The 26,327-nt window shown below is 37.1% G+C and overlaps 5 protein-coding genes and 1 long non-coding RNA gene across 10 annotated transcripts; 1 reads left to right on the top strand and 5 right to left on the bottom strand.

Moving 5' to 3' along the window:
• Positions 1-2,946: 2,946 nt before the first annotated feature.
• On the top strand, positions 2,947-5,622 carry LOC126603583 (cytochrome P450 711A1-like). The gene is made up of 5 exons (XM_050270488.1): positions 2,947-3,161; positions 3,723-3,875; positions 4,052-4,844; positions 4,925-5,020; positions 5,141-5,622. Exons 1-5 carry the CDS (start codon positions 2,953-2,955, stop codon positions 5,468-5,470), a joined length of 1,581 nt encoding a protein of 526 aa, XP_050126445.1. The 5' UTR covers positions 2,947-2,952; the 3' UTR covers positions 5,471-5,622.
• Positions 5,623-5,659: 37 nt separating this feature from the next.
• On the bottom strand, positions 5,660-8,134 carry LOC126603585 (protein IQ-DOMAIN 6-like). The gene is made up of 5 exons (XM_050270491.1): positions 7,796-8,134; positions 7,454-7,699; positions 6,918-7,145; positions 6,672-6,785; positions 5,660-6,550 (listed from the first exon to the last, which is right to left on the bottom strand). Exons 1-5 carry the CDS (start codon positions 7,859-7,861, stop codon positions 5,855-5,857), a joined length of 1,350 nt encoding a protein of 449 aa, XP_050126448.1. The 5' UTR covers positions 7,862-8,134; the 3' UTR covers positions 5,660-5,854.
• Positions 8,135-10,062: 1,928 nt separating this feature from the next.
• Positions 10,063-14,300, bottom strand: LOC126603584 (IQ domain-containing protein IQM1-like). Of its 3 annotated transcripts, none has more exons than XM_050270490.1 (9): positions 13,863-14,300; positions 13,201-13,561; positions 12,961-13,075; positions 12,798-12,863; positions 12,219-12,307; positions 11,986-12,073; positions 11,552-11,782; positions 11,171-11,272; positions 10,063-10,944 (listed from the first exon to the last, which is right to left on the bottom strand). In XM_050270490.1, the coding sequence occupies exons 2-9, from the start codon at positions 13,506-13,508 to the stop codon at positions 10,504-10,506; spliced, it is 1,440 nt and encodes a 479-aa protein (XP_050126447.1). In that variant the 5' UTR covers positions 13,509-13,561; positions 13,863-14,300; the 3' UTR covers positions 10,063-10,503. The 3 variants fall into 3 exon arrangements, 2 of the variants coding, with proteins under 2 accessions (XP_050126447.1, XP_050126446.1); XR_007616301.1 differs by having other exon boundaries at positions 10,797-10,944; positions 11,171-11,255; XM_050270489.1 differs by having other exon boundaries at positions 13,201-14,300.
• A 4,090-nt stretch (positions 14,301-18,390) lies between these two features.
• LOC126603586 (IQ domain-containing protein IQM4-like) lies at positions 18,391-21,022 on the bottom strand. Of its 3 annotated transcripts, none has more exons than XM_050270492.1 (7): positions 20,899-21,022; positions 20,054-20,797; positions 19,828-19,942; positions 19,708-19,743; positions 19,347-19,435; positions 19,144-19,258; positions 18,391-19,044 (listed from the first exon to the last, which is right to left on the bottom strand). In XM_050270492.1, exons 2-7 carry the CDS (start codon positions 20,464-20,466, stop codon positions 18,607-18,609), a joined length of 1,206 nt encoding a protein of 401 aa, XP_050126449.1. In that variant the 5' UTR covers positions 20,467-20,797; positions 20,899-21,022; the 3' UTR covers positions 18,391-18,606. The 3 variants fall into 3 exon arrangements, with proteins under 3 accessions (XP_050126449.1, XP_050126451.1, XP_050126450.1); XM_050270494.1 differs by having other exon boundaries at positions 20,875-20,995; XM_050270493.1 differs by lacking the exon at positions 20,899-21,022 and having other exon boundaries at positions 20,054-20,860.
• A 2,228-nt stretch (positions 21,023-23,250) lies between these two features.
• Positions 23,251-25,007, bottom strand: LOC126601141 (IQ domain-containing protein IQM5-like; the record flags this gene model as incomplete). The annotated part of the gene is made up of 5 exons (XM_050267801.1): positions 23,251-23,983; positions 24,089-24,280; positions 24,378-24,608; positions 24,720-24,807; positions 24,916-25,007. Coding segments are annotated over 5 exons (762 nt in total), but the record flags the coding sequence as incomplete, so codon positions are not given.
• A 127-nt stretch (positions 25,008-25,134) lies between these two features.
• Positions 25,135-26,133, bottom strand: LOC126603589 (uncharacterized). The gene is made up of 3 exons (XR_007616303.1): positions 25,489-26,133; positions 25,284-25,403; positions 25,135-25,198 (listed from the first exon to the last, which is right to left on the bottom strand). It is a non-coding gene; the product is annotated as an uncharacterized LOC126603589 (long non-coding RNA).
• Between the last annotated feature and the right edge of the window lie 194 nt (positions 26,134-26,327).

Below are 26,327 nucleotides of genomic sequence, written 5' to 3'. Positions count from 1 at the left end.
TTTAAAAACTACAACTTATATTTAAAAACGACAAATTAAATTTAAAAACTACAAATTAAATTTAAAGGAATGGTGAATGAATGGTTTAGGTATTTATAGGGAAAAAAAATTAGAATTTTTAAGAATTAAAAAAAAAAAAAGGCCCAAAAAACCTATTAAAAATAAAAAAAATTGAATCTAACAGTAACTAGCACCAGCTAGCTGTTGGATTCAAATTTTAGTTTAAACATTCATGTTGGTTATAACCGATATGATTGGTGTTTTTTCTGGCTAGCCTCATGCTGCCAGCCCTCCAGCCCTTTGACCCTTTTAGATTCCGTGGGGCCTTCTCAGACACGAGCCCTCTGGCCTAACTCAATTTTAAAATAGTTCGTTACTTTTGTTGATAACTCAATTTTATGCAAAAATCAAAGCAATAAGGGTTGATAATGGGTCTGAATTTTTATCCGTGAAAGATTATTTCCAAACCAAAGGCATTGAATATCAACGCACATGTGTCTACACTCCACAACAAAATGGAGTTGTCGAACGTAAGCATCGTCACATTCTCACTGTTGCATTACGTTTCCAATCTCGAGTACCACCTTCATTTTGGGCCGATTGTGTCTTCACTGTTGTCTATCTCATTAACCGATTACCATCTCCTTTGTTATCCAACAAATCCCCTTTTGAGTTGTTATATAACCGTCCACCCTCTTTTTTTTCTTTTGTAGGAAATTTTCCCAAGGTTTAGTTGACGGTGATTATTAGATTGATATTTCTTTTGTATGAAGGCAAAGTCCAGAACAAAGAAAAATTAACAAATTGTAGTTGGTTTTGGTTTTAGAGGGGTTAGGTTTTCATGTCCCCCCTTCCTTTTCTTGTATATTTTTTTTCTAGAAGGGCAATGTTTATATCCCCCTTTTTTTTCATATATACTAGCATATGGGCACACACAACGTGTGTGAGAAAATTTTTTATTTTTGTTTTTGAAATAGAAGGAGAGAGGAAGAGAGTGATAGAGAACGTGAGAGTGAGAAGTTTTTTTATTTTTTATTTATTTTTTAAATTAGAGATATGTTATGATTATATGTAGGTGAGTCTTTGAAAAAAAACAGTAAAATTAGGTTGTGTGAAATTACATTTATGCCCCATATTTCTTATTCATATTCTGTTTTAATTAGAGGGTTAAACTGGTAATTTCATAGGGTTTTGGTTGACAATGAGTGTTTTATTAATTAGTAGATATATATATATATATATATTATATTTATTTATCATTTTTCTTGTATTATGAGAGGTTAGGTTTATATTATGATTAAGAGTACATTTTTTCATATCAATAAATTTTCTCTCATACTGTCCAAATTTTCTAAAAAAAAAAAAAGACATAACAAATAATAGCAATTTCAAATCTCACACGTGTCCCCCTGTGGCAAGAAAACCAGCAGCATGATTTGCCTTCCTGAAGACAACTTGGAATATATATAAATTTTGAGGGATGTATTTGGTTGCATTGAAAATAATTAAGTATCAAATATTTTAGTGGATAAAGTATTGAATTTTATTAATGTCTTTTGGATTTGAAACTTTCATTCTCCTAAATTATACATAGTTTCAAATCATTTCCCCTCCTCTTAAATTAAAATAATAATAAATAAATAAATTGAAGACAATATTAAGAGAGAAGAATCTCAACACTGCTGGTATAAGGATTTCAAGACAAATGAGTAATGGACAATAATTTCTGCACTCATAAATTTTTGAATTTTTAATGTATTTGAAACAGTTTTGTGATATTATTATTTCACTTAAATTATATCACGTAGAACATGAGTTTTGTACCATATTTTATAGAGGATCTTTTAAAAAAAATTAAGACATCAACTTTGTCGTCTGCCAAAGATCCATACACCGAACCAGATGACCAAATTACTCTGATACCATGAAAAAAAAAATTAAGATTGGAACCTCAAGTTTCATCACCATACAACGACTTCCTTGTGCTTTTATATTGTTTGGACTTGGGGCCATGGATGCATTAATTGGCGGAAATAATATTCCTTACAAGTAAGAAAACTCTCACTAATTAACATGGAGAACCTCTGTTTCTTGATTGTGGCATTGTTCTTAAATTACAAAAAATGGCTTCAAGCTTAGATCGTAGAGCAGGCTTTCACTCAAAAAAAAAAAAAAAAAAAAATCTGAAAATTGTGTTCGGCAGCTCACCGCTGGCATCCTTCGAAATATTCCGATGGGCAGCCACCGAAAAATCTCATTCAGCCACCCAATACCGAATGGCTCGCAAACAGACTTCTTTCCTTCCAAAATTTTCATGCTAAAATTATACAACTTTCAACGTTTCAATTCCCCACGTCATTCTGGGTGGGAATCTTCAATCCTTTTCGGTTCTTCCATCTCAAACTTTGGGTGGTGGACAATAGACGAAGGATGGTTGCTTATGTCAGTGGAGACGCCTGTCGTGTTTTCGGTTTTGTAGGGTGTGGCCCTGTGAGTGAACTTATGAATTTCTGCTGTTGCTTACATAGTGGAACTTTTGAAATCACCATCCACCATGATATTTTTTATGACATGACAGCAACAATGTCTGTGGAGAGAATAAACAAATATTGCTAGTTCTGTGAAGACGAATTAGAGAGAGGTCAACGCCGCCGGTGGTATTGCGAAGAGAGACACGGAATATCTTCCAACATTGAAAAAGAGAAATATTAGTAAAGTAATCGCTTGTTACTAGTCCACGACAATTGGGTTCCCAATTTTCAGGAACGTAATAATTTGTAAAGCACGACAGAAAAAACAATCATCTAGACAGCAACATGGATCAACCAATGACGGCTCAGCAGGTTGCTTCCGGTGAGTAGTGGGACACCCCAAAATATTCCACCACCAGTCTATATATTAAATCCTGAGCTCTGCTCCTTCGAAGGATTAGATTCAAGAGACTGAGAGAAAATGATAGGCAGCATTGAACTGTTGTTTAACATCTTCATGGTGTTGATAGTATTGGGAGGAATTTTGGGGTATTTGTATGGGCCCTACTGGAGAGTAAGAAGGGTACCTGGCCCTCCAACTATCCCTCTGGTAGGGCACATTCCCTTGATGGCAAAGTATGGTCCTGATATATTCTCAGTTCTTGCTAAAGAGTATGGCCCTATTTTCAGGTTAGTAGCTGTTATGCATGTGGATATTTGATTATGCGTAATTTGTCTTTTTTTTTTCTCCTAATATTTCTAAAATAGATTTGACAACAAGCGTGAGACTACATACATGGTTAGGTTAATTAGTCATGACAGGGTGTTAATTCTCTGTTAATTCTCTTGTACCTATGTTTGAATCTCCACTCTTCATACATTAATAAAGTAATTTAGGATATCGCTTTGTTAAAGAAAAACGATTACTCTGAGACTTCAAATTAGTGCCATTTAGGTCAAGTGATCCACCGTTTTCTGTGTTATCTGCATGCTAGGTGTGAAAGGCAAGCTTAGCAACTGTTTGTGACTTCTTTTGATGTGGACTGTAGATCGTGCAAAAGTTACTCTTTTCGCTTCCTTTTTCGTTTCCCCTTTAGTATGGTTGGAATGACGGATGTTAGTTAAACATTAGATCTCGTGATAAATCAAACGTTTCAGTTATGTAACTTTAATTTAAAATACGCTAAGATAAATCATCCACGCATGCGCATAACACAACTTTTAAGTTTTTGATTGCACATATCCTGGCAGGTTTCATATCGGTAGACAACCACTCATAATTGTAGCAGATGCAGAGCTTTGTAGAGAAGTTGGAATAAAGAAATTCAAAGACATTAAAAACAGAAGCATTCCACCTCCCCTTGCAGCTTCCCCTCTTCATCAGAAGGGTCTCTTTTTAACCAGGTATATATTTTATATGTTATATTGGTAGGATATCTACCGTTTTAAAGTTATCGTAGATGTAGATTAGGTCAATTGATGAGGATATTGTGTTCACCTCTCTTGCACTCAAGTTCGAATCTCTCTTTATGTTGATTAGAGTAATGTAGAATATCTGATGGAATTTGAGCATCCTGCAGGGATGCGAGATGGGTGACGATGCGAAACACTATATTATCAGTGTATCAACCTTCCCACTTAGCCAACCTTGTGCCTACAATGCAGTCATTTGTTGAATGTGCAACAGAAAAACTTGACTCCATGGCGAAAGTAGAAGAAGATATTACCTTTTCCGCCATCTCCCTTCGATTGGCCACAGATGTAATAGGACAAGCTGCATTTGGTGTCAACTTTGGCCTTTCTAAACCACAATCCGTTGGCGAATCAGTCAAAAAGATTGATGGCAAAGACAATAATGACGATGAAGTCTCAGACTTTATCAACCAACACATATATTCCACAACACAGGTCAAGATGGATTTTTCGGGTTCCTTATCGATCATACTAGGACTACTTGTCCCCATACTTCAGTGGCCATTTTGGCAGATGTTGAAGAGAATTCCTGGCACTATGGATGGGAAAATCGAGCATAATAACAGGCATTTGACTAGCCGGCTTGGTGCAGTTGTGGAAAAGAGAATGAAAGACAGCAGACGAGGTTCAAAGGACTTCTTGTCAGTTATACTGAATGCAAGGGAGTCAGGGAGGCTTTCGAAGAATGTTTTCACAACAGATTACATTAGTGCACTTGCTTATGAGCATCTCCTTGCCGGGTCGGCCACCACAGCATTCACATTGTCTTCAGCTGTCTACTTGGTTGCTGGACATCCAGAAGTAGAAAAAAAGTTGCTGGCAGAGATCGATGGATTTGGACCGCCTGATCAGATGGCAACTGCAAGTGATCTTCAACACAAATTTCCTTATCTTGATCAGGCAAGGCTTCTCAAATTTCAATGTTGCATTTGAGGAATCTTCCTCATTAGTTGGCTTATCTGTCGTTTTTTCGAATGCAGGTTATTAAAGAGGCAATGAGGTTTTACATGGTTTCCCCATTAGTTGCTAGAGAAACATCTCGAGAAGTCGAAATAGGCGGTTATATTTTACCAAAGGTATTGCTCTACTTCTGCTAGGATCTCTTTGCAGAAATGTCTTTTTGTCTGTGGACTGAAAGTGGTTTGTATATATTATACACCTTATGGGATTAGTTCCTTTTTGTTTTTGAGAAGCAGGGGACTTGGGTTTGGTTAGCCCTCGGAGTATTAGCGAAAGATCAAAAGAACTTCCCAGAGCCAGAAAAGTTCAGGCCAGAGAGGTTTGATCCAAGCTGCAAAGAAGAGAAACAAAGGCATCCTTATGCTTTTATACCGTTTGGACTCGGGCCTCGATCCTGCATCGGTCAGAAATTTGCCATACAAGAAATAAAGCTTGCACTGATTCACTTATACCGGAAGTATGTGTTCCGGCACTCTCCATATATGGAGTCACCTCTGGAGCTTGAGTTTGGCATTGTTCTCAAGTTCAAGAATGGTGTCAAGCTTCGGGTCATAAAGCGGAAATGATGCAAGAGTTGTCCTTCCACGTGCCTGATCAGACCTTACTCATCATTTGCTTAAGAAGGCAACTGAAGATTAGTAACTTATAACTGATATGAAAATGTATTAGACGTCTTCGCTGTAGATTTTGTGAAATAAATCATCAAGTTGAAGCTAAATTTGCTAGTGATCAATGCATTGCAAGAAAGCTGGCAATGAGTTCAATGATCCATCTCATTCAAAATAAGCAAATATTCGACTCCACATATTCATAAATTAACTATATTACAAATGAAGACCGAACTCTTCTATTCCTAGCACACACTTAAATTACACATTCTAAATAGCAGGGAGCAACTAGCTGTTGATCTTCTAAATCAAAATGAACTTCGTATGAACGAGGCGCCCCTTTCACCTCAGTTTCACAGAGTTCTTTTCCAATCGCGTTGGCATGCAAAGCGGCCTAGAGAAGTTGGCTGAAGATAGCTCAGAACCAGCACTACTTTTTGAATCCCCATTAGAGAATACCCCAGACCTCTTGAGAAATTGAAACTCATCCATGGATTGCCTTTGAGTTCTTCGAGACAGATAACTATGTGGTTTCTGCTTCGCCTTAGTTGACTCAGTCAGGTTCATGTAACTCGGCTTATAGTTGCAGCTGTCATCTGTTCTGTCCGATGCCAATCCGGTGTTCCCAGAAACCGGCGTTGTGGATGTGCACAGTGAAGATGAGGCAGAGCTCTCATCATACCATAATTCTGAACTGGGGCTTGAAGACGAACGAGTTGCTTGCCCAATGTGAGGAGGCTTTGCAGAAATCCTAGTGGTGACATTGTTCTTCCTGACTTTGACTGAGCATGGTTCTGAAGATTTCGAATGTTGTTTGCCCACGAAAGGGTCTGCTCTACTCTTTGGAGGTGGTGTGATCTCAGAAGAGTCGTCGTGTGACTCTTCCATCAGCCTAGTCTCCCACGGCTTCGCTGACATCCAACGCTCTAACCAACTCCATCCCCAACTGTTCTTTTCAAATTCATTGTTCTTATCGAGAGAGTACACTGAGGATCTGGTATGAGAATTCGAATTCAAATCTGGGGTTGATTTCCATTGCTGAGAAGAGAAAAAAGAAACACAATCTTGCTCATATCAGTAATGTATAGAGAAAGGTACTTAATTTAACAGACAAACTACAAGGAGGCTCCCGATGAAGCCAATTTCTGTGTTTTATTACCTTCTGAGCAAGAGCATAAGCAATTGCTCTCTCCCTCTTGAATGCTCCTTCCTGCCTCATTTGAATCTTTGCTTTAACATCATCTATTGTTCCCTTGCTATCACACCACCCCTCCTGCAATTTGTTTTCTATCTATTTTCAGTAATTATAACAAAAACATAAGTTTGAAAAAGCCGATTCAAACCAAGAATATTTTCTTCTGTCACTTATCACATGAAAGCAAAGATCATTAAGAGCTTAAAGTACCTCATCTTCTTTTAATAGATCAGCCTGGGTGCGGCGTTCATTGATCATGTTCTGCACAGCTTGTCCCTCCATGGACATTCGCACACGACGAGCTCTCACACGAGCCTGAACTCGAACGAGAGCTTGCATGCACCTCAGTGTCACTGCAGCCTGCTTCCTCACTTGTCGGCCTCGAACCAGAGCTTGCAGCCTCACTATTCCTCTCAAGGCCTTCAAAGCTCTTCTCGCCTGCACATAAGTTTACCCAGAATAAAACAACAACAAAACCTTCAAACTTTCATCAATAGAAGCCAAATCCTTGAAATTAAGTTCAATGGGCAGCTAGGCATGTTATCAAACAGATTAAAGACAGAAGGATTGAGCAACTTCAACACTAACTATGTGCTTATTTCAAAAGCTCTACTAGTCAAAAGCTATAACTTTAACAGAAAAGCACTTTCTTACATCAACAAGTAGGTTGTTCAAATCCAGACACAAAGATCTATGGCCTACGATTCCATCAAATAAAATTGAAAAGTCATTTATTTTTTACTTACCAAGAACCCTCGGAAAGCAGTTTGGATTCTGATAGCAGCCCATTCCTGCCTCACAACCCTGAAATCCTTCGGCGGAGCTCGAACCACCGCCGCCACCGCGGCATTATACGCATCGGCCCCTCTCGGCGAATCCGACCCCTCCGAACCCGTCCTGTAATTCCCCTTGAAACCCTTCCACGAAGACCCCAAATCCCCTGAAGAACTCCTCCACAGTTTCCACTTCTTGCTCTTCCCACTCACCTTCTCCTATCAAACCCAGATTAAAAAAAAAAAGTTCAGAAAGTTCAGAACAAAAAAATAAAAAACAAAAGCTCGAAATTTTGATAAAGATCGAAGCTTTACCGGGTCGTTCTTGTCGGGTTTTTTCATCCCGATCAGCGCTTTGACCCATTTTCCAGAAGCACCCATTTGAGCAAAATATTTTGCTTCAGCAGAAACACAAGCAAAAAACAGAGGTTTGCAGTGGATTTATGAAACTTTCGAGTGGATTAATGAAACTTCCAGGTGCATTAATGAAACTTCCGGGTGGAATTATCAAACTCAAAGCTTTTGGGACGTGGGTGATTTGATTTGTTTCGTGGGAAGAGTGGGGAGGGTTTTGTTTTGTGGGGTTTATTTTTTGGTTCCAAATACCACACAGAGCCGTTCGATATTTGAAATTCAAAACGCCACGGGACAAACTGGGAAGAAAATACGCTCGATTCTCTGGGGGAAGGTGCAGTTTTTACCCCTGTTGTGGGAGAAAATTACGAAATTGCACCCCCACTAGGGCCTCTGCTTTCTCTGGGGAAATATGATCGGAGGCCACGACGGCACGACTCAGATGGTTAACTGTGTTTGTGGGACCACCTGTGGCTAATGAGATTGGGCCACGTGGGAAGTGGGCCCGTGTGCTGAAGAATGATATTTGGTTCTGTGGTTTTCACCAACAAACATATTAATCCAATCCAAGAACTAAAAATGGACGAGCAATGTGAAGTTTGAATGATTTACTACTAAAAATAGAGAATAGAGCTTTGATGGCGGCATTTGAAAATGTTCTTAAGTTCTTTGCAAGTTTTAGGGTGTGGTTTCAAAAAATGATGTTTGAATTGTCCCAGACTCCTAATCCTAATCGTTTATTACTAATAATTCGAATTCAAAGTGACATATAGTTGTGAATGATCGTTTGATTTGATGGCATTTGATTGGGCATACTACTTGTCTTTAAAAATGCTTTGAATTAAAAAATTACATGTCACAGTACGTTTCGTATGCATCGGAAGCTATAGTCATCACATGAAATGACTTGGCTTTGAAGCTTGAAATCATACGATGTAGGGAGGGGTATTTGGTTTACTAACTCTATTAAAATGTATAATGTTGATTATGTTGAAGTATTTAGATTGACTATTAAAAAAAAGGCTTTTTTAGCTATGAAAAAACTCACTTATCCTTGAGAAATGCTAAGGGGCGTATTTCAAAAGTGAGATTTTTTATTAACTCTTCGACATCACACAATTTAACGTCAATTATCTATATGAATTCTCTTATATGTCACAATTTAACGTCAATTTTTATACCAACATGATAAAATACCGTACAAAAACATGAGGCGTTGCTCAGACGCAATACCAAACCGATCGCAATTGTTATTGATGGCCATCAACTGTTTATGAAACCGGGCAAGTACAGTGAAGAGATTTGGGAAAGAAAGAAGCATTAGTTTAGAGAAAGAGTCATGTTAGATAGACTAAATTTGTAGACTAAATTTGTAAGCTAAATGATGTGTCACCAATAGTTAATGAGCACGTATATCAACGTTTAAATAATAATCAAATTATCAACTTACATGTTATTTAGTTTACAAAATTTAGTCTCTCTATAATTACTCTTAAAGAAAGGGGTGTAATATCCATATATCCCTTTATACTTCTCCCATACTTTTTTGTTTTCGGCCGTCAAATTAAATGAATTAAAGAAGATCAACATACATAAATTAATAAGAGGTGTGTAAGAAGTAAAAATGGCATAGATATCACATCCTTAAAAAAAATGCTTTTTGATATTCAGTTGACTATTCAAGTTCGATTTCGAGATAACCAAACAAATACCAACCAAACCGTATCGGACCAGACCATTTACGTTTTTGTCAGTCGTTGACATCGAGGTTCCACACTCTTGTCTCTGCTTCCTTCCTATCAAGATTTCGAAGTTCCAAATCTTTTCCTAATTTTCTGAATAAATTAATCGACTTTCAGGAAAAGGGTTCTTTCTTGTTCTTCAACAAGAAATTCCACATTGGATTCCTTCTTTTCTGTTTTAAATTTTTTTAAACAATTCCTTCTTATTTTTTGCGAATTAATTTCTGATTTTTGTGTTTCGGAATAAATACATGGAGATGGAGTTAGTATGATCATCTACCCTAATAAATAAGTGGGTAACTGAGTCTGTCATTGAATCATCATGTCTTCTGCACAAAGCTCAGAGAAAGAGAGATGAGGAAGCTGTTTTCACAATATTCATAAATATATAGTGAGGGGAAACATCATTATGACGTGACGTTTCCACTGTCAAAGTGAAGTGTTGTATTGAAATATTATATCTCATAATATAAATAAAACATGATATATTCTTAAGTGTTTCTTTGTTTATATTATAGCATGTGTGTACCGTCTCGTGTTTCAGATACTAAAAAATCTATCTTTAAGGACAACAAATATAACACCACCTTAGTGAAAAAGAAGAAGAAAAAAAAAGCCTGGTGATATTGGGTTTCAAAATGCATAAAGAAAAAACAATAAAAGAATAACAAACTTAGGTACATGTGGGAATTGGGATAGGAATTCAAAATGCGATATTGGTCTCAGATGTTACCGTAGCGTCTGATTCACTACTTTTTTTTCCTAAGCCGTGCTCTCAGTCAAATTCAACTTGTAGACGAGGCGGATAGCTACTTGTTTAAGGTTGAACTTCATGCCATATGACTGGTACATACGAGAGTATCGAGTTGTTTGACTGGAGAAATTTTTTTGAGTAACTGATTGTATATAACCAATTACATCTTTAACTCACATGGCGGAATTAGCGCGAACCAAAACCGTCGGGGTAGGGAGTCCCATGAAGGCAAGTCTAGGAGAGACCCGGATCTTTGTGCTCGGCCTAGGTGAAGGGATTGGAGCACAGCTTCCACGCCGGCTCGGTGTAACTTTTGGTGATAAGTTGACTTGTTCAAGTGCTTTGCACTGTAGATTAACTGGATAGTCCCTCACACACCCAATACGTGGCCCAAGCCCACTTGCCCACTTGCAAGACAGACGCCTGGACGGGTCACATACTGGTCCTTCTGCATTGGCTATGTTGGGCCCCACCCATTCGTGTTGATGATCTATTGGAATCGAGCCATTGGAGCCGTTGATTTTAGGCCTATCAGGATTGTCATCATTAATCTCTAGACTGGATTCCTCATAAGGAACTTTGAATGATGCTTTGTCATCATCTGTAGCACACATCTTTAAAATACCACCACAAGGAAAAGTGAGAACAAATTAGCCATTTTTATATAGGAAATTTTTTGTGCATGACGTTTATTTTCTGTTCATGAATATTTTTTTAGAATGTATCGACAACATTGTCGTTATGTTTTGTTGGCGACAAAGACACTTAACACTTTATAATTATCATATTTATCAATTTGTTCTATAATAAATAATGAATGTCGATTCGATATTTTTTTACCTTGACAGTGGTTAAGTCCACTTGGTGCTCCTTCAGGAAGATAATGAATTCCTTGAAATTGTCCTCAGTTGGGAGATAGTGACCACTGTATGGCCAAATAGCCTCGAACCAGTTAAAAGACAAGCAGATTTTAGCTCAGTGTCAAACATTATATTTAAAAAAAATTAAGGAGTCGTATGATAATTATTTTATTTATATAAATAAAAAATAAAAAATAAAAATTGAAAACCAAATTTTAAAAACTTAAGTAACTTTTCGTTTTGATTTTGAGGTTTCATTTTTTGTTGAAAACAATAACCAAACAAGTTTTCAGTTAAAAAAACAAAAAATAAAAATCTAAAAATTAAACGAAATAGTTATCGAACAATGATAAATATGTACCTCAAGAACCCCATTGTGAGCCACTAATCTTCCTGCTGCAGTTGTGGCCCCTCCAGAAAGAAAGCTTGAGTGCTGAAAAGTTCCTTTCTTCTTTTGCCCTACATATAACGCTCTTGATGTGCTGAGAACAAAAATCCACTTTGACCCTTCAACTGTGTCAACACGCATTCCTCTTTGCCTGTACACAAGCTTTCCATTCTCCACAATCACTTCATATGCCACCCTCTCTTTCTGCGAAACAAAATAAATAAATAAAAACGTGTACGTGTACTGATTGCATTGATATATTTTGCTATTGACGTGATATCTGTCAATTATTGACACCATATTGACAATCCGTCATTTTTTAAAGAACAGACGTCTTGTTCAAAGAAGAACTAATGCTTTAATTTGTAGTAATTACAGTATATGAGTATGCAAATGTAAGTCCTTACAGGCCCAAGATATTGGATGCACTGGCGTTGCAAAGGACTTCTTGGGCACTTGTTGAGGTTGGTGTCTTTGCCATCACCAACATCCAGCCTTCATGTTGCAGGGGAGGAGGTAAAAAGAATCGGTTAGTAGGATAGTGTTAGTGGTAAATGACTAAATGGTGGTAAAAGTAAAAGGTGATCTTATGTAAAACTGTATCATGGGAAAAGGTATTCCTCAGGTGAGGCAAACTTACCAGTAGAAGAAAGGCTGGGTGCTCTTGCTATTAGACCACACATCGTGGTAAAATTGCAGATTGTGTCCGTACCGATGGCGGGGATCAATCTGAGAAAAGGATGAAGCATGGTGAGTTCATTGATTTTCAGTTTCTCGATTCTTCGACGAAAAATCCATCACGGTTAGCCTGAGTGTGATCGGATAAATGAGAGGAAATGAGTTGGGAATATATTAGGTCAAATGTTCGAGTCCCCTTTCAAACGTAACCCGAAAAAATAAAATATCTTTTCCAGTGAATGACTATTATGTCCCACACAACAGACCCGTGATCCCGGTCATGTGTGTCGGTAGCCACCTGCTTCACTACCCAATATCTTATGTATCGCATTTACAATGTGCAATGTATGCATGTTTGCTTAAGTTAGGGGTGGGCATCAAACCGGCCGAATTGCATGAAAAACCGGTTGATTCAAATCGTATTGGGCGGTTTGGTTTGGTTTTGATCGTAAAAAAGTCAACAGCCTGACTATTATAAGTTTGGATTCTTAGAACAGTGCTGATGAACAAAGTTGAATAAGAAGTAGATAGATAGGCTCACAGCTTCAAGCCAGTGCTGCAGAGCTAGTTTCTGAGCCTTCTCGTCCTTGCACAAACCCTTCCCTACCTACAAACACAAATCAAACATTTTCTGTTAATTTTTACTTCTCCATAAAACACATTTCATCAGTAATCTGATTCATATGTATCAACAAAATTTGTACCTTGGCAGCCCTTGTCATAGCCCGTGACCACCGCGATTCGGCACTTTCGTGTTTCTCAATGTTGTAGAAGGACACTGAGCTTCGTTTCAGAGCTGCAAAATCCAAAGCCTGCCACCTTCAAAAATAAAACAAACACAAGAAAGAAGAAAAAGAAGATTGATTGGAGCACCAAGCAACAAAAGTGTAACAAAAGAAAAAATACAACACAGTATTTTAAGGTATAGTGGTAGAGTTGCGAACCATAGTTCCTCAACCAAAACAGCACAATCTGCAAGGTTTCTTCTAGTCCTGTAACTCTTGTACACTTTCTGGACCTTGGTTGCCGCGGCATCGAGCTCGCTCACCGGCAGCGGAGTAGAGTCAGTAGACAACGTAACCGGTTCAGGAAGCAAAATAGTAGGTTTCTTTATCTGCAATGTCTCATGGTTTATACGCTTTGAATGATCACATGCTTCAAGTTTTGATTGTGTAAATTCCCAATAATTGAAGCTTATTGACCTTTCTAACCCTTTTCCCAAGTCTTCTAACTCCCCTTGTTTGGAGCCCATTTGAACCAAAAAACTTGCGGTTAATATTAGTATCTCATTCCACGCTGATAAGACTAGAGAAAGAGAGAGAACCATCAATTTTAATACTCAAAAGTTATTGAACCTGCACAAAACCCAACTGGAAAAAGCACTTAAATAGAAAGCATGCATATCCAAAATTAGACGCACAACCCCAATCAAGCATAATGAAAAGGGAAGTGATTTTCACTTTCTATTTTCTCCCTCCGTTTCTTTTATGACATGAACAAATAAAAGAAAATTAAGAGACAGAAACAAGGGGAGGGATACAGAAGCAGCAAACGAAGTGCGAAAAATGAACTACAGGAAGATACTCAAGACGAAGCTGTTTCTTACATGCAAACCCAAAAACCAAAGGCCGTCCAGAAATCAGAAGCTAGCCCTCTTCCTCTTACTCTCTGCTTATATATACTAAGCAGAGCCTCTTGCTGCATAGCTGTTTTGAAATATCAAAGTTGGTTGGATTTGTAAGGAGGCTTCAAGGAAGTTAAAGAGAAAGATTGTACAAGAACCTATATTATAGAAAGGTGGGGTTGCATGTGGTTGATAATAATATTGTTTCCACTAATAGACTGTACTATTTTATCAAGGATATTTTCACCTTTGGGTTTTTAATTCCCAGAATGTTCAGCGTAATCCCATTAGTTAAAATAAATAGGCTTTATTCTATAGATTCGAGTTTAAATATCTCGCATTAGTCTAATATAAAAATACTAGTGTACTCCTACTTTCTAGCTATCTCAAGAAAGACAACTGGGCCAAGCCAAAAAACAACGGTAGTAGAAATATTCTTGAAAAAAGTTATAACAATTATTAGTTTGTCATGAAATCTGCGGCTGCCTTTGATTAAATCTTTTCTTGTTATTGTGTTTCCTAAAGCAATTTTTTTATGTTGTAAATTTAGGACGTATGCCATGTTCCTCAATCATCATCTCAATAATCGAGGTGTCACTTTCCATGATGGTTAGATTAAATCCTTTATCTATATATGGGTAGGTATATACACATACATATGCTATATTTGGGTCCATCCACAAAAACAAGGGCCTCCATGCATTTCATTTACTAGTTAGCTTGAGAAATACGCACCAGTACAATTGATTACAAATTTTATAAACAAATATAGAAAAAAAGATATTAAACTCTCGTTTGCATACGTATTATTTTTTGTCTAACGTTTCTTAATTGTTAAACCATTTGTATATATTTCCTTGCGGCTAATAGCTTTTTGTCAATAAAACAACTTCCATTTACAGGTCTTCGAGTGTTCTTTTAAGACAAAAGACATGTCTTTGTTTTCTCTCTTTATATTCTCATCTTCTTCCGTCCTCTCCTCTCACACTATGTTTTTTGTCTTATTATCTCTATATAAAAATTCATATAAGATGTTAATATGATTTAATAGTAACCGTTCAAGTAAGAGGGAAGAGAAGAGAAGAAAATCCTCCTCCCCCACTAAAGATCAAAACTACACAGTAACAATTTCAGATACAACAAAAAACTGAAAGAGACGAAGAATCTATAAAAATCATAATTTTGCAGCGTAGTACTGCAAAATCATAATCCCAATCTCAGAGTCTTGGATCAACTTGCGAGACCAAAGAATTAAAACTAAGGCAAATTGGATGAGCACGGTTGTCATTTCTGTGACCACACATGTTTACATAAAAGAAAAAGAAAAAGAAAAAGGACTTGGATTAGCTCATTCTCTGCTGGTTTACCTGCCTTGTAGATATGAATATTTTGGCGCTTCTTTGCAGTCCACCCGCCTTTATAAAAGTTGTTGGTCCTTTATGTTTATATAGTATGACAATTCTATTTTTAGTTATATATATCTATGGAAAAATGAATTATACTTTTTATAGTACGAACAATTTGACATCTCGCTAGGGATGACAACGGTTCGATTTGAAGACGGAAATACTATATCTATCTCCATAATCATGAAAATTAACCATATCTATAACTGCAAATTAACCATCGGGTATTATCCATAACCATACTCACAGGGTAATGGATTCTCCATCGATTAACGGGTATATTCATCTTCATCAATACAAAAAATATATTCATTCAGTTAAGACATTATAAGTTAATAGATATTAATTTCGTCATTAAACATTTGATGTATAAAATGATCTAATGAATGAATCTTGTTAAGTATAAAAATTAAAACACTGATGATGTTGGCTTGTCTTTGATATCTCACATAAGAACCATTGAGTTCACATTGATTTTGATTCAAAAATTTACTTTCCTACAAAATATGGTTCAGTGAATAATGGATATACAAATATATATATATATATATATTATATTATTTACTAATCGGGTCGGATTCGATTATGGATACGGTTTGGGGACCTCTATAACCATATCCAAAATCATAACCGAATAATATAAACGGTTTTTCCCCATATCCAGAATATACCCAAATCCATTCTATTCGGACAGTTATCCACGGTTATCGGGTTTAACGGTTATAATTGTCATCCCTACACCTCGATCATTAAAGAAGAAAATTTTCAGGATATATAAAAGAGACTCTTATTAATTTTTACCAATCATAAGCTAAGGAGATGCCACTGATATTGTACATTGAATGGATACGAGATTAAGGGGTGTCAAACGAAAGAAATTGATGTTTTACTATAAAATTAATTAGCAATGTAAGAAGTAACTTAACTTAATTATAAGCGTAAGATCTATTCTTCCATCAATATGAGATTCATTCTCAATGTCAAATATTTGGATTGGAAGACATTTCTGTAATCCTAAGTAGTGCTATCAACAAACTCATTTTTTCTTTTACCACAATCCTTGTTAATTTTTGTCATTTCATCTTCAATTTTTTTTTAATCCAACGATTGAAAATTGAGAAGGATGTGTGAGAGATAAAAAAAAGTATGTGTGAGAGATAAAAAGAAGTATGTGACAAGGTTCTAAAAGACGATAGGCTTTAGTCAGACGGCGGATTGATGTCTAGCGCCTAGACGGCTAATCGGGGCTTAGGTAGGGGCCTAGGTAGATTTAAGTAAATATATTATATACCATATAAATAAGTGTCACTTATATTTAAAGAATACATAATTTTATTGTGATACATAAACTGTAAAATAGAATGATATATAGATTATAAAGTATTAGAATATAATGAGAACATAAGGAATAAATATATAACATGTGTTCATCTACGTATTTAACAAGTCTAAAAGGTCATACCCAGTGCACAAGGCTCCCGTTTTACGCAGGGTCTGGGAGAGGTGAATGTCGGCTAGCCTTATAATTTATTAAAATAAATAAAATGAAAAAAATGAAGGTTACTTATTTTATATCTAAGTGAGAGTCGCGACCTATGCAGATGCTTAGGCGGATTTAGATGGTCTAGGTATTTTTTTTTTTAATTTTCAAACGTATAAGAATTAATCCAAGTAAAGTAACGTAGACGCAGCAGCGTGAGCAGCACTAGACAGAATCTAGGCCACAGTAGACGAAACTTTTTAGAACAACGGTATACGGAGAGCAACGCCCTGATTCTCTTGTGGCATGAGGAGAGCTTGCCAGAGTCATGAATAGCTGTCGGTATAGTATAAAGCCTAGGCCTTTAGCCCCCATGAAGAGATTGGCATATGCCACATCAAATGGATAACTCTCCCGTAATGTATGACTTTCTGACCTTACTGTATGACTTTATGTCAATTTGTGGCTCGAACCTCAATTTGGTTTAGAGTCGTCTTAATTTTCTAAAGCTTTACAACCTGTCAAATTAATCACATTCTATGTTAGGACAAAATGAACTCTCACATATTCAACAGCAGAGAATAAATGGATCGTTTTAAAAAAAAAAATTAGGAAGGCTCGTAATCAAATTGAAAGTACGTGTTGCACATATAATATTAAAGTATTTAGTTCATACGGTGTTCGTAAATATTTTTCCCTCAAAAGAACTATTACTTTATTTAATTATAAATAATTGTATATATTAATTTATGTTAAAAAAATGAGAATTTAAACTTAAAACACATTAATTTTAAAGAAAAGTGACATGCAAGCTTTAAGAAAAGTGTGCAGATTTTCCCTTGTTTTCACGAGGGATGGAAAAAGTAGTTGGGGCTAGGGAGTCCCATCATGGAGCATCCTAGGTAAGAGCAGACAGTTTGAGCCTGGACTTTGTGAAGGGATTTGACTTGGTGCAATACTTCCCTGGAGCTTGTTCTAAGGTCGCGATTGTAGCTCTGGTGGGTAGTCCCTCACACTCTCAATACGTGGGCCAATCCCGCTTGTCCACTTACAAGAGTTCGGAGGCAGGATTAAACTCTCTTTAACCAGTTGAGGTACAGCTTTATTTCGTAGAAGGGATGTGATATCCACATATCTATTTTTACTTTTCACACATCTTTTTAATTTTCGACCGTCGGATCGGATGAATTGAAAAATATCAACGAACATAAATTAACAAAGAGTGTGTGAAAAGTAAAAAGGGTGTGTGGATAGCACACCCCTCGTAGAATTGTCGATTTTAGTTTAATTTTTGACGCATGCTAACATTGGATATGTGTAACGGGGTTGGATGTAAACTTGAGTTAATTACCAGTAAATTATCCACCAGTAATGTCTGCTCTGTCTCAACACTTGCCTCGACCGGCTTCTCTGATTGTATGGCCCTCAGCTCCATGTCTACAACAGTATCAGACTCAGCATCTCTCTCAACTCTCTCTGTCTCTCTCAGAGCATCAGCTCTTGCTCTGAAGATCAACGTATCTTTCTTCCTCAAACCGATGATTTACGAATATCTCCATTAACAAGAGGCTGTAGAACGGCCAATGGGGCAAGTTTTTCACTGTGGATAGTCAAAAGCCTTCACTAAAACAAAGAAGCCATGTGCATTTGGAGGTTAAAGAAAGATACAGAAATACAAATTTCTTGTTAATTCTTGTTTCTTTCTGGATATTCTTGAGGTTACCTATCCTTATTTGCTCATTAACACATGTTACACAAATCATGAATTTGATACATACACTTCTGATTTGATCAATGTCGTCCATGCTTAATCTACTTGATTGCAATTAGACTTTGTCATCTAATCTTTGTGTCCATGGGTCTCATTTCGTTTCTCGACTAATTTTTTTGCACCCAAGCATACAAGAAAGATGGCAGGCCAAAGGGATACTTTGATGGGATTGTCAGCATGATGAGAGAAGCAAACATATTGAACCGTCGAGCATATACACTGCGAAGTGCTACCAATTAATCCATAAAAGTCGGGAAGAGTTCCAAAAATCTGGGCGGAATGTGGATAATAAAACCACCACAACTTTCCCCACCGCCGCAACACAACTCCTTCCTTTTTACCCTTGTAAATGAGCTCCCATATGCAAATGAGTAGAACTGCAATAGCCAATGTCATACCAAATAGTGCATATCGGGGCTTACTTGGGGAGGCGGCCTGATCCAAAGCAATCGACAAAGTCTCTAGGCAGAGGCCAATGACTAGAAATGTCCATTCTACTGAAATAGTCTGCAAAACAAATTAGTATTACGTCGATTAAATTCTAAAGATATCTAACAAGAAATATACTCAAAAACATAAACTCAATGCACTAGAAAAAGGCCTTACTGGTACAAGATATCTGCTGTTCTGACGTTGTCCAAGATTGCTGATGCACTGACGTTGTAGCTCGGTCCTCGGACACTTACTGAGATTTATGTTTTTACCATCACCAATATCCAACCTTCAGTTCCAGGAAGGGCAACAAAGTGAGCGATGATGTTAGAGATATAACAGTATCCTGGAAGAAGATTTTTCTTGGCCACACTTACCAGTAGAAGAAAGGTTGCTTGCTGTCGCAATCACACCAGACATCGTAGTAGAACTCTAAGTTGTGCCCGTACCGATGGCGTGGATCAATCTGGGAAAAGATCAAGCGATGAAGCATGGTAAGTTCATTGATTTTAGTTTTCGGAAGAAACATCATCCAGTTTGCAATATGGGAATCGTAAAACGAATGTCTACGAGGAACAACTTAAAATGCATGAATTGCTTATGTAATATTTCTTTGTTTGCATCGTATTACAGCTTTTGATTTTGTAGTCTGCATTTCTAGTAAATTGATTCTTGGAAAACAACGAAAGTGCGAATCAGAGAAATAAACCGAATTGAATTGGAGGAAAATAGACTCACAGATTCAAGCCAGTGCTGCAGCTCTAGTTTGTCAGCCTACACATAAAAAGTTTAATGTAAATTTGAAGTTTTCCATATATAAAATGCTTCTCAGTACTCTGAATCTTATCACCAAAGTACCTGGCCAGAAGCCCTTGCCCTAGTTCGTGCCCGCAGTGACTCAATAGTTTCGTGTTTCTCAATGTCCAAGGCCTCTGAGCTTCGTTTCCGAGCTCCGAGGTCTAAGGCCTTCAACCTACAAGTGCAACCATTGAATAATCATAAAAACACAAAGATCAATCAAACAGCAAAGAACAAAAGTGTCACAAAAATCTAAGATAGTTTTTTAAGGTACAAAGTTACAAACCATAGTTCCTCAACTACAACAGCGCAATCTGCAAAGTTTCGTCTAGTCCTGTAACGCTTATAAACCTTCTGAATCCTAGTTGCCGCAGCATTGGTACGTGCAGTCCTGTACGTCCTGTAAACTTTCTGAATCTTAGTTGCCGCCGCATTGCGCTCAAGAAACAAAATTGTAGGCTTGTTTATCTGCACTACTTCACCATTTCTACCGATCGAAGAGGTTAAATCAGGACTCTCAAATATTGAATCAGATGCTTCAATTTTCGGTTCTGTGGATACCCAATTTTTGAAGTTTGTTGACCTTTCTATGTAAACTTTATCAGAGCCATTGGAGCTGCTATTAGTTTCTGAATGGTCTCTTCCTTCTTTTCTTTCAAAGCTCATGGATTTCGCCATAACTGTTTCTGTGATGCCCATTCAACCAAAAAGCTTGTGTCTTCAGTATCTCAATCCATAAATTTTGCAATCATTGAAGCATTTTGGCCTGTGACTCAATAATGATTGAACCTGCTCTTATCAGTCCAGCAGGACCAGCACCACACAATTCAGTTCATGCTAGGAATCAAGGCAACACGTAGACGTGAATTAGAACAGTTGGTCAGCGGACTAAATTCCCATCTCCTTGTATTTAGGTTCAAATCCTCCTGCCCTTAAGATTAGAGCAGTTTAAAATGTCGCATTGTCAAAATAAGGTATCACAGAAACACTTGAATCAACTACAACCCATCAAGCATAATGGATCGCATAGCTACAAGAGAATTAGAGATTGAGATAAGGTAACTAAATGGTAATTAATATTAAGATCAAGATTAAGATGAATCTTACATGCAAATCAATAACCCAAAATACCTTCAGAATCCCCGCTCCATTGATCACTGGCTTCAACGAAGTTGAAGAGAAAGATCGAAGAAATTGGACAAGATTTACCAGTCAAATTATGTCGGCTGCATGATTGATAATAATACTGTTTACGCGTTTATAACTGGAGGCAGATTCTCTTGCCTTTCACTTTCTATGCCATCTTGTTTATGTGGTCACGGTTAAATATTTTATATTATTATTCATTTTATCTTATTATCTGTATAAAAAAATAATATAAAATATTGACTGACTTAACCGTGAGTCCGTGACCATAAAAAACAGGAGGGTACGGAATGTCATTGGGCAGAGAATCTGCCTCCTTTATAATGGGGTGTGATATCCACACACCCTTTTAATTTTCGGCTGTCGAATTAGATAAATTAAAGAAGATCAACGGATATAAATTAACAAATGTTGTGTAAGAAGTAAAAAGTAATGTGTGAATAGCACATCCCTTTATAATTTGTTTCACTCTTGTTCTAAGCTTGACTGATTGACTTTGGACAGCACGTAGAAAGAATCCAAAAACCCTTTAATTCTGCCAAACGCGACATGACGAAACAACTTTTGATAATCAGAAACTGTTCTATTTCCAAAAGAATTAATAAACCCTACTTCAATTTACTATAAAGATTGTACAATATTCTTGCATATGCATATGGACACTGAAGGAATTTCCCCTAGAATTTGGTTGAGAAATTGGTTGTGAGACTGTAAGGTCAACATCCAAACTTTCCATGATAATTTAAGTCCCTTTTTATAGATTATATAATCTACAACCCCAATCAGTGTTTTAAAAACCTGCCTTGATGTGTGCCTGTGCGACTTCAAAGGCGAGACGGGGGTGAAACTGTCTTTGCCTAGTGGGAGTAGGCAAAAACTTGCCTAGACGTGATCGACGCATGCCAAAGCGGATGAGGCATGCCTAAGGCGTTTTTTGTTTGTTTAAAAGTTAGAATCTGGAAAATTTTCAATTAAAATCTGAGAGTTTTAGTTGTAGAGCACTTTGAAAAGATGATGAAGTCTTGAAGAAGACTGCGTCTTTTGGAGTGTTTTCTTTTGCTGATTTTTCGTTTTCTTTATTATATTTTTGGCGGATTTTTCTTTTTTTTTTTCCTCTTTAAACTGACCATTGATAGTTATTCACTAGTTTTCCAACATATTTCCCAAGTGTTCAGCATATTCCCCAATATATTCTCCCAACATATTTTTTTTATTAGATTTTCCTCAAAATATTATTTCATAGATTTCAAGAGACTAAAAATAAAACATCTTTGTAATAGGAGTGCAGAATGAGATTTTTTTGGTGCTAATAACAGTTGCCTTTTATAAAAGGGAAATTTTTTGAAATGTCATATGAACGTGTACACAACTTTCAATTTGTCATATAAACTAAAATTTTAAGTAATTTGTCATACCAACTTTTTAAAATCATTAATTTGTCATCTTATTCTAATTCCGTTAAGTTTTTTATCCAATACAAGTCATGTGCGACATGTGTCTCGCACATGACTTGTGTTTAGGGTATTGGGTCATTCTAACACTTCACTTCCCTTTTATTAAGTTATATTCCACAAAAAACTCTAGGTTTTCTAAAGCCATAGAAGGAGCGTAGTTGTTGCTACGCTATACTTTCTCAAAGATTTTGTTCACAATGATCCTCGTGAATACCCACTAACACAAAATTTAAGTTTTTGTACTAAGGAAAAGTAAAAAAAACTTGTGAAAAGATGCTAAAATGACTGAAATAACTCTGCACATGACTTGTATTTGATGGAAAACATAACGGAGTTGGGGTGAGATGACAAATTAATGATTTCGGAAAGTTGATATGACAAATTGTTTAAAATTTTAATTTATATGACAAATTAAAAATGTATACAAGTTCATATGACATTTCAAAAATTTTCCCTTTATAAAAACATCTTGTAACCTTATAATATTTTTTGCTTAAAAAAGTGATTGGCCAACAAAAAAAAGTAATTATATACAATATATACTAAACATCTTAAGTCCTGTGAGGCACCTCACACCTCGAGGCTTTCGTCTAGACGGGACTATTCATGAAACGCTTCGTTTATATCTTCGCCTTCTAAAACATCGATCCCAATGATGCAAAAGAGGCATTGTTTTGGTCAGCATTCTTTGCTTGGACAAGTAGAAATTTGATTGAATACACACGCGCGCACACTCAGAGTCCAGAATTGACAAAAAACAAGCCCGTTATAAATCCAATGGAATAAATTTAAGTCCTTCCAGTGTGCTATTGTTCCTAACAGTACAACAACAAAGTTTAACCAGAAAATCTAAATGTTACAATCAAAGAACAAAGTTTCGAGATCCAAGAATGTTTTGCAGATTAAATTATAACAAAGATTAATCACCTTCCATGTATAAGGTAAAACCTGCAACATAAGTTTGTATAATTACAGACCGCTATCATCATTTTGCCGTATTATCAGTTTGAAGCAAAACTAATTATACTACAAACTAAAAGTAGCACACATAAGAAACAACATACAAGCCATCACATAACTGAGACGAATTGGCGTTATAACTTGAATGCCCATGTTAGTCGTAGAGTCACAGGTTCAACCATCACGAACCTTTTTAATCTGCTCGCTCAATCACAATTAGTCCTTGTCTAATCTCCGTGTCCATTGCTCTCATTTTGATCTTAGCTAACCTTTTGGCACCCAAGCATACAAGAAATATTGCAGGCCAAAGGGAAACTTTGATGGGATTGTCAGCATGTCGAGAGAACCAAACATATTGAACTGTCGAGCAAAAACACTGCATAGTGCTACCAATTAATCCATAAAAGTCGGGAAGAGTTCCAAAAAGCTGGGTGGAATGCGGATAATAAAACCACCACAAGTACTTTCCCCACCGCCGCAGTACAACTCCTTCCTTTTTACCCTTGTAAACGAGCTCCCAGATGCAAATGAGTAGCCAATATCATACCAAATAGTGCATATCGGGGCTTACTTGGGGAGGCAGCTTGATCAAAAGAAATTGACAAAATCTCTAGGCAGAGGCCGGTGATTAAAATGGTCCACTCTCCTGATATAACCTACAAAAGAGAACAGAAATACATCAAGTATAATATAAACTTCATGCACGAAAAAGGCCAGATCTTTGGGCTTGTTCGTGGCGAAGGGACTGGTAGACAACTTACATGGGTGTCCGGTGTGAGCTTTGGTGATTCAACATTGGTTAGGTTGCCTACTTGGTGCTGTTGATCCCAGAAGCTAATGAGGCCTGATGATTTGACATTGGTTAGGTCTACTTGGTGGTCCCACAAGAAGCTAAGAAATTCTTCGTAACTATCTTCAGACGGGTGATAGTGACCATTGTAAGGCCATATAGCCTGTATAACCAAAACGTCGCCGAGACATAACTAAAAAATGAACCGAAAAAGGAAATAAAACCAGTGTTTGAGTAAACTTAATGCACATAATTCATACCTCAAGAACCCCGTTGTGGGCAACTAATCTTCCAGCTGCTATTACGGCCCCTCCGGATAGAAAACTTGAGTGGTTAAAAATACCTTCCTTTTTCTTCCCCACGTATATACTTCTTGATGGGCTGACAACAAAAATCCACTTTGACCCTTCATCTGTGCTAACAAGCATCCCAGTTTGCTTGTGCACAAGCTTCCCATTCTCCACAATCACTTCAAACGCCTCCCGCTCTTTCTGCAATCGAAAATGAATCTAATTCTTACCCAAGGCAGGCCTACTTTAACTTGCAATTATGTTTGTGTAGGAAATTTAACATGATCATTGAGGTAATGCGTCCGTCCTTACTGATCCAAGATATACGATGCACTCCCTTCGTAAAAGATCCCTTGGGCACTGCTTGAGATCTACGTCTTTACCATCACCAACATCCAACCTTCAGTTCGGGTGACGAAAGAATAAAGTTAATATAAGAACAAGCTAATGTAACTAAAAATGTATTATGGAAAAAGATTTTCCTCAGGCACACCACACGCACACTTACCAGTAGAAGAAAGGCTGGGTGCTGCTGCAGGTATGTAACCAGTGAACGTAGTAGTAGTGCAAATTGTGTCCATACCGATGACGTGGATCAATCTGTTAACAAAATGGAGTAATGGAGTACGGTAAGTTCCTCTAACAGGTTTGCACAAAAGAAAAACCAATCCGACGAATTTAATAGATGGGCCAAAGAGATTTGAATTAGAAGCACACAGACTCACATCTTCAAGCCAGTGTTGCAGAGCTAGTTTCTGAGCCCTGTCATCCTTGCCCGAACCCTTCCCTATCTACAAACACGACAAAAGTTTTGCTCTTAAATTGGAAATCTCCGTAAAGCATATCTCAGAAATCTTGTTGATGTCGACAAAGTACCTTGGCAGCCCTTATCCTATAGCCCGCGACCACCGTGACACAGCAGTTTCCTGCTTCTCAATATTTAAGGATTCTGTGCTTCGTTCCGGAGCTGCAAAGCCTAAGTCCTTGCACCTACCACTGTCACACAAATACAATAAAATAACAAACAATTAATTAGTTGTACACCACAGAAAAAATTCGAACTTTTATGGTACAAACCAACCATAGTCCCTCAAGCAGATCTATAGAATCCGAAAGGTTACGTCTGATCCGGTGCCCCTATAGACTTTCTGAATCTTAGTCGCTGCAGCATCGAGCTGACTAACCCGCACTGTTTCGCGATTTCTATCCAGCAAAGAGGTTGAGCCTGAATTTTGAAATGTATGCTCAAATGCTTTAAGTTTTGGCTCTGTAGAGTCTCAAGTTTATGAGCTTATTGACCTAGCAATTATTAAACTTATTTTATCAGACCCATCAAGCATAATAATGGACCACATAGCACCATTACAGAATGAATAAATCAGCTAATTAAATGTTAATTACTGTAAATAATGGTTGTACAAGAATCCATTAAGCTCTCTATCTTACATGAACGGAAACACAAAAAACTTCAATCAAAATCCGAGGACTAATGCTGACGACTTTGCACCAAAGTTTGAATCTCCCTTCCCGTAGTTTAGATGAATTTAGAGTGGATTATCCTATCGCTTGTAAAAAAACACTTCAATTAACTACAACCATCAAGCATAATCAATCCAAAAATCAAAATGTCTTCGGAGATTCCTTCCTTAATCTGCACTAGCAAACCAGGTTCTGGCTCTGCATATTGGTTTCAAAAGTTAAAGTTGGTCGTACTGAGATGCAAGGAAATAACCTCTGAGCTTCACTGACCGACTTTTCCAACCATTAATCATCGTACTGAGATGCAAGGAAATAACCTTTGAAGCTTCACTGACTTTTCCAATCACTTATTCAACCTATTTTCGTTTCTGATAAATGCTAAAGAGATTCTATCAAGTAGAATTTCCACTGACATCTCATATTTTTTGCATGATAGAATTC

Source organism: Malus sylvestris, chromosome 15 (genome assembly GCF_916048215.2).
Source record: "Malus sylvestris chromosome 15, drMalSylv7.2, whole genome shotgun sequence".
Classification (NCBI taxonomy): Eukaryota; Viridiplantae; Streptophyta; class Magnoliopsida; order Rosales; family Rosaceae; genus Malus; species Malus sylvestris.
The sequence above is the reverse complement of the archived record's forward strand: the minus strand, read 5'-3'. Positions and strand labels throughout refer to the sequence as shown.

Coding starts and splice junctions, on each gene's coding strand:
- LOC126603586 (XM_050270492.1), bottom strand. CDS start 20,466: ATGGGCATCACAGAAACAGTTATGGCGAAATCCATGAGCTTTGAAAGA. Junction 19,436..19,707: donor TGCAGCACTGGCTTGAATCT/GTGAGTCTATTT, acceptor ATCTTTTCCCAG/ATTGATCCACGCCATCGGTA. Junction 19,259..19,346: donor AAGCAACCTTTCTTCTACTG/GTAAGTGTGGCC, acceptor CTGGAACTGAAG/GTTGGATATTGGTGATGGTA.
- LOC126603584 (XM_050270489.1), bottom strand. CDS start 13,583: ATGGTTCTCTCTCTTTCTCTAGTCTTATCAGCGTGGAATGAGATACTA. Junction 13,076..13,200: donor GTTTTGGTTGAGGAACTATG/GTTCGCAACTCT, acceptor TTATTTTTGAAG/GTGGCAGGCTTTGGATTTTG. Junction 10,945..11,170: donor TGGACTTAACCACTGTCAAG/GTAAAAAAATAT, acceptor GGTATTTTAAAG/ATGTGTGCTACAGATGATGA.
- LOC126603585 (XM_050270491.1), bottom strand. CDS start 7,861: ATGGGTGCTTCTGGAAAATGGGTCAAAGCGCTGATCGGGATGAAAAAA. Junction 7,146..7,453: donor CTGCTTTCCGAGGGTTCTTG/GTAAGTAAAAAA, acceptor ACTTATGTGCAG/GCGAGAAGAGCTTTGAAGGC. Junction 6,786..6,917: donor ATCTATTAAAAGAAGATGAG/GTACTTTAAGCT, acceptor AACAAATTGCAG/GAGGGGTGGTGTGATAGCAA.
- LOC126603583 (XM_050270488.1), top strand. CDS start 2,953: ATGATAGGCAGCATTGAACTGTTGTTTAACATCTTCATGGTGTTGATA. Junction 3,162..3,722: donor GAGTATGGCCCTATTTTCAG/GTTAGTAGCTGT, acceptor ATATCCTGGCAG/GTTTCATATCGGTAGACAAC. Junction 3,876..4,051: donor AAGGGTCTCTTTTTAACCAG/GTATATATTTTA, acceptor AGCATCCTGCAG/GGATGCGAGATGGGTGACGA.